Source organism: Ceratotherium simum, chromosome 6 (assembly GCF_057802395.1).
Source record: "Ceratotherium simum simum isolate JZ-2026a chromosome 6, ASM5780239v1, whole genome shotgun sequence".
Classification (NCBI taxonomy): domain Eukaryota; kingdom Metazoa; phylum Chordata; class Mammalia; order Perissodactyla; family Rhinocerotidae; genus Ceratotherium; species Ceratotherium simum.
In genome coordinates, this window is record NC_141905.1 from 61,476,093 (window position 1) to 61,481,685 (window position 5,593).

The 5,593-nt window shown below is 59.9% G+C and overlaps 1 protein-coding gene across 1 annotated transcript; it reads left to right on the forward strand.

The window, feature by feature from the left end:
- Window positions 1-791: 791 nt before the first annotated feature.
- On the forward strand, window positions 792-4,470 carry KAZALD1 (Kazal type serine peptidase inhibitor domain 1). The gene is made up of 5 exons (XM_014785661.2): window positions 792-972; window positions 1,360-1,916; window positions 3,052-3,212; window positions 3,292-3,439; window positions 3,627-4,470. The coding sequence occupies exons 2-5, from the start codon at window positions 1,412-1,414 to the stop codon at window positions 3,719-3,721; spliced, it is 909 nt and encodes a 302-aa protein (XP_014641147.2). The 5' UTR covers window positions 792-972; window positions 1,360-1,411; the 3' UTR covers window positions 3,722-4,470.
- Window positions 4,471-5,593: the final 1,123 nt, after the last annotated feature.

Genomic DNA, 5,593 nt, shown 5'->3' on the forward strand with positions numbered 1-5,593 from the left:
AAACTGTTTCCGCCCCCTACATACTGGACTGCGGCGCGGCTTCTGTAAGCCGCTTGGGGCAGGCCGGGGCGGGGCCTGGCCGACCCCCGGCAAGGCGGGCGGGCCTCCAGGAATACTCTCCTCCCTGCCCCCAGCCCAAAGTGCCACGGTGGCACCGAATGCCTCCGGCCCTGCCAGCCGCGCAACCGTAACATGTAATCCCGACCCAGAGCGACGCCCGCTGGGGAGACGCTCGGCTCACTTCTCCCTGCGGCCGCTAGTCGGCTCGGACTTCTAATCTCGCGAGTTGAAGCACCTGCCGGATGTAGGGAGGGAGGAGGAGGCCAGATGTGGGAAAGCAGATGTAAGCGCCGAGTCTTTGGTCGGCGCCTTGGTGGGGAAGCTGGAATGACAATCGCCCCCAGGAAGCTGGCCCTGGGCTGCGGGGAGACGACGTTGATTGGCCCTGCGCTCCACGAGCGCCCGTCTTGGCACCAGAGTTCCTACCGCCTCCCCATTATGCCGCTGCTCTGGCAGACCCCAGGGACTGCAAAGGCAGATGGGACAGGGCCTAGCCGTTCAACCAACTCTTCGAGCTTCCCAGCCACCCCTCCATCCCCTACTCCCAACCCCCCACTCTACCCCATTTCTGGTCCCCTCCCAGCTTCGGTGTCCGGTTACGGCTCCTCTGTTCTCACTGTGACTTTGGCCCAGGGCAGGGGAAGTGGCCCAGGAGGGTCCCGTGCGACTGCATAAAATTGGCAGCTTCAGAACTAGGGGAGGGGGTGGTGTCCGACGTCGAGGGGCGGGGAGAGGGGGCGGAGGAGCTGCTTTGTGAATCCAAGTCCGTGGGCTCTCTCGGAGATCCTCAAGCCATAGCAGAGGTGGCCGGAGGGCTCAGCTGATTGATTGTTCGTCTCTGCTTTCTTTCCACTGCCTGCTTTTTTGGACTGGAGTCACGGCAGCTCTGGAGGGCTCAGTCCCGGACACTAGGTGAGCGCTCTGGGTCCCAAGGCATCACCCGCCCCCCCTTCCCCACCTTATTAACAACTTCTTACTTCTCCTGGGGCCATCCATTCCCATCCACCTCTAGGGCAGGAAGTTTCAGAGTTGGATGGTGTGTGGTGGTGGTGCTGGTGGTGTGTGTGTGTGCCTGAGTTTTATCACCCCTTCCTCTCTCCTCTCCCCAACCCCCCAAGAACAGCCCAATCAATACCACCCAGCATAACTGGATGACCCTCTAGAGGGTCACTATGCCTCTGTTTTGAGGGTCTACTTAACTCCAAGGTAGCAGGGGAGGGGTAGTGCTGAGGTCAAACTTTGGTACAAGGAACAGTGAGGTTGCTTCTGACCTCCTGAACTGGCTTCCCTCCCTGGCAGGGTGCCACGAACGCGCTGATGCCCCGAGTGCTCGCAGGGCTCCCAGCTAACCATGCCACAGCCGCCGGCAGCTACCTTGGCGCTGCCCCTGCTACTGCTACTGCTGGTGGTGCGGACGCCGCCCCCAACTGGCGCGCGGCCGTCCCCTGGCCCCGATTACCTGCGGCGCGGCTGGCTGCGGCTGCTGGCGGAGGGCGAGGGCTGCGCTCCCTGCCGGCCAGAGGATTGCGCCGCGCCACGGGGCTGCCTGGCCGGCAGGGTGCGCGACGCGTGCGGCTGCTGCTGGGAATGCGCCAACCTCGAGGGCCAGCTCTGCGACCTGGACCCCAGCGCCCACTTCTACGGGCGCTGCGGCGAGCAGCTTGAGTGCCAGTTGGATGCAGGCGGCGACCTGAGCCGCGGAGAGGTGCCGGAGCCGGTGTGTGCCTGCCGCTCGCAGCGCCCGCTCTGCGGTACCGACGGCCGCACCTACGCGCAGATCTGCCGCTTGCAGGAAGCCGCCCACGCTCGGCCCGACGCCAACCTCACTGTGGCGCACCCAGGGCCCTGCGAATCGGGTACGCACGGCCTGGGGCCCCTACCTCCAGCACTTGGGGTTCCTCGAGGCACTACTCCCTGAACCCCGACGGCGTTGTTCTCTGGCCAGCGGAGCGAAAAAGATGAGGCCAGAGAAGCCTCGAGTCCAATATAAGCCTGCTCTCCTTGCTAGTCCGCAAAGACCGCCGCCTGAAGGTGCGGGTCCCGAGCTTTGCGGGCAAGCTGCGTGCTCTCAGGAGCGTGAAAGCTCCAGACCTGGCTGGCAGGGACCAACCCTCTGAGCGAGCAGGCACATAGCCAATGATTGGCCTCAAAATTGAGAGAGTGAAGAGACTGCCAGACTTTGCTTAGACCCCTGGAGCCAGCGAGACTTGGGTTCCTGAGACTCAGTTAGGATTCGTTTGGGTGGATTCGGATGCCTAGAGCAATTACCTCAGTCTCCCCGCCTCTGCTCCTCCCCACTTCAGCGCTTAGAAATTAGTGAAGGAGGGGCTCTTCTAGCTCCCCCTCCTCCTATCCCAGGGGGCTGAGGGCCATTTGAGCCTAAAGTTTTCTTTGGCGGCTTTAGTAACTTTCATTTCCTGAGCCCCTTTGAGAGGTCTGGCTTGGCTGGGGCTGCCGGGAAAAACACCCCGCGGGGGGTCCCAACACTTTCCCCCACAACTCCAGGCTTTTTTCCTGCAGCCCGGGTCGGTTTCAGGTTCTCTGCCTTTTCCAAGTGGACTCCCCACCCCCGCAGGGTGGGTGGGGAAGGACTGCTCTTCCGGCCTGTGGGAACTAGACCTGGTTAGAGAAGGGGGAGGGGTGGGAGGGAGGTGTTGGTTACAAGCACAGCAGGGTAGGCGCCTAGAGGGTGGAATGAGGACAGGAGAGCAGTCAGGGACAGAGTGTGGCCGCCAAGATAAAGTGTGGGTCTGTGTGCTTGTTTGTGCATTCTGTCTGCATTACATCTCCATCTCTGCGTTTGTACCCTTGTGTGTACCTGCACCTACATTTGTGTGTACCTGCGTGTACATGCCATGTGGTGTTTAGGGATGTGTATTTACCTCAGCATGTATTGTGTTTCCTGCAAATACATCCACAGTGGTTTGTATATGGGTCCTTGCTGGGCGGGATGTGCCATCCTGTTCTCAGACCTCGCACCTCCACCTCCAGAGCCCCAGATTGTGTTGCACCCATACGACATTTGGAATGTGACGGGGCAGGACGTGATCTTTGGCTGTGAGGTATTTGCCTACCCCATGGCCTCCATCGAATGGAGGAAGGACGGCCTGGACATTCAGCTGCCAGGGGATGACCCCCACATCTCTGTGCAGGTAGGGGCAAGAAGCAGAGCCTCCCCGGGCTGCCCAGAGTCCCCTAGAAGGACCCTCCTGATTCCTCCTCTGGCTCTAGTTTAGGGGTGGACCCCAGAGGTTTGAGGTGACGGGCTGGCTGCAGATCCAGTCTGTGCGTCCCAGCGATGAGGGCACCTACCGCTGCCTGGCCCGCAATGCCCTGGGCCAGGTTGAGGCCCCAGCTAGCCTGACAGTGCTCACACCGGGTAAGGGGGGGCCCTGGGCCCTGGGCCCTGGGGCTTGGGGGGATGGTGGTGGATTCAGGCCCTTGAATATGTGTCCATATGTGTATGCGCATGTGGGTGCACACGCAAGCTTGGCTTTCCCCCAGACTGGAATGCACTGACAGCCCCTCGTTCCTGTTCTCTCTTCTTTACTCACATGTATTTGCAGACCAGCTGAACTCCACAGGCATCCCCCAGCTGCTGTCCCTGCACCTGGTTCCTGAGGAGGAGGCTGGGAGTGAAGAGGGCGAGGATTACTACTAGGCCTGGAGCCCTGGCCCATGGGGGTGGGTGAGTAGGGATAGTGTTCATCCCTGCTCTTGGAAACATCTGCAAGGAGGGAGTAGGGCCCCTTCATAGATTGCTTTAGTGCCCTTAGTAGGGGAGATCTGGTGTGTGTGTGTGGGGGAGACAAACTTGGAGGAGGGTAAGGAGAGAGGCAGAGACTAGGGGAGGTGGGATGCAAAGGGGCCCATGCAGGAGATGCCCTGGCCAGGAGAGTCTCCAGTGTGGACCAACCAGGCAGAAGGCAACAGCTGCATGCTGGTCTCCAGGCTGGGGTCAGGGGCCGGGGTGGGTGGTGGTACAGACACTAGGATCCTCCACTTCTTTCTGGCAGCCTTCCCTCCAGCCCTGCTCAGCCAGTCTTCCTAACTGCCCTTCCCCACAGCTCCTGCTAATATTTTCCTACTCCTAAGTTTTGCTCCTGAGCTTTGCCTCAGTTTACCCTTACTCAAAACTCACCTTCTAGAAATTTTCCCTCTCTGCTAAGCCCCAAGTGCACTTACTAACTGCAGTCCTCTTTGCTATTCGCCATCTGCTGTCCAGGAGAGCACAGTGGATCATGGTTTAGTTCAGTGCAGTAAGATGGGCATTTGGTCATGTCTAATTTCTCCTGTCATTCTGGAAACTCCAAAAGACCAGCATCATATTTTATACCACTCTGTATTGGACAATGCCTAGCACAGGACTAGGCACAGTAGGCATGCAATAAAGATTTATGAACAAACTGAGACACAAATGCACAGATGGTTCATGCAGATGTGCACATGAAGACCGAATTTCTCTGGGAGACCTCCCATGGTAGTAGGACTCCGGTTTCCAGAAGCTGTAGGCCCTGCTCTCTAAGCACCTGCCTGCCAGATGTACAGAGAGGAAGCTAGAGCTGGAGCCTACCCTGCCTTCTAGGAAGGAAGGCTGGAGCCATCTGGTTGGAGGGAGAGGATCCGAGTTTGCACTCCCCTGGGGCTGGCCTAGAGATCAAGTGCCTGCCCCTCTCTTCAGCTCACTCTGGTCCACTCCCCAGGCAGAGTGGGGAACTAGGTCTATGTAGGTGGGACCCAGTATGAAAGCAGAGAAGTTTGGTACTCTAGGATTCCCCTAGGAATCCACTCATTTCCCAGCTGAACCCAGACAAAGTCATGGTAAGCTTGTTTCCTCATCTGCCCTGCTGTGACCTGTGCTGTCTGGCTGGGGGTCCCTCACGGAGCCGTACTCTTTTGCTCCCCAGGTCTCTCTCCACACTCTCCTTATCTAGTCCAGGGACACTCGTGAGGCGCAGTGTTTATTGACTGATTGAAGGAGAAAGGGAAAGCTTAAGTTCGCGAGGCCAAGACCCTGTGTGTGGATGGCTACGGCCTCCTACGCGCTTGGGCTCCGCCCGGAGCCTGGCGCCACCACGGAAGAGATTGCAGTTGGCTCGGCTCTGAGCTTGTCCTCTGGGCCCCAACGCAGGGAGCCCGGCCTCTTGGGAGGGGCGTGGTCCGGAACCCCAACCCGAGTGCCGCCCCTCCCGCCGCACCGCAGGGCTCCTCTAAAGGCTAAGCCAGAGGGCGGCTCTCATTGCCGAGTCCCGGCTGGAGCCCAGCGGCTCCAGGAGCTGCGCTCCACAGCTCGAGCGGGTTGGATACTTGGGGCGAATTCCAAGGCGATCGCGGGAGCAGGAGTAGGAATGTGAGCGGTGTGGCAGGCGTAGGCGAGTAGTGCCGTTCGGCGTGGGTACCAGAAGGAGGTCTGCTCTGCGCTGAAAGGAGGGCCGTGAGTCCGGATCCTGGGGCAGCCTGGGAATCTGCGCCTGGCTTGTTCTTGCCCGGGACTCCCGCCCAGCTGGGCTTTGAAGGTGCCCCCTGGCGAGCC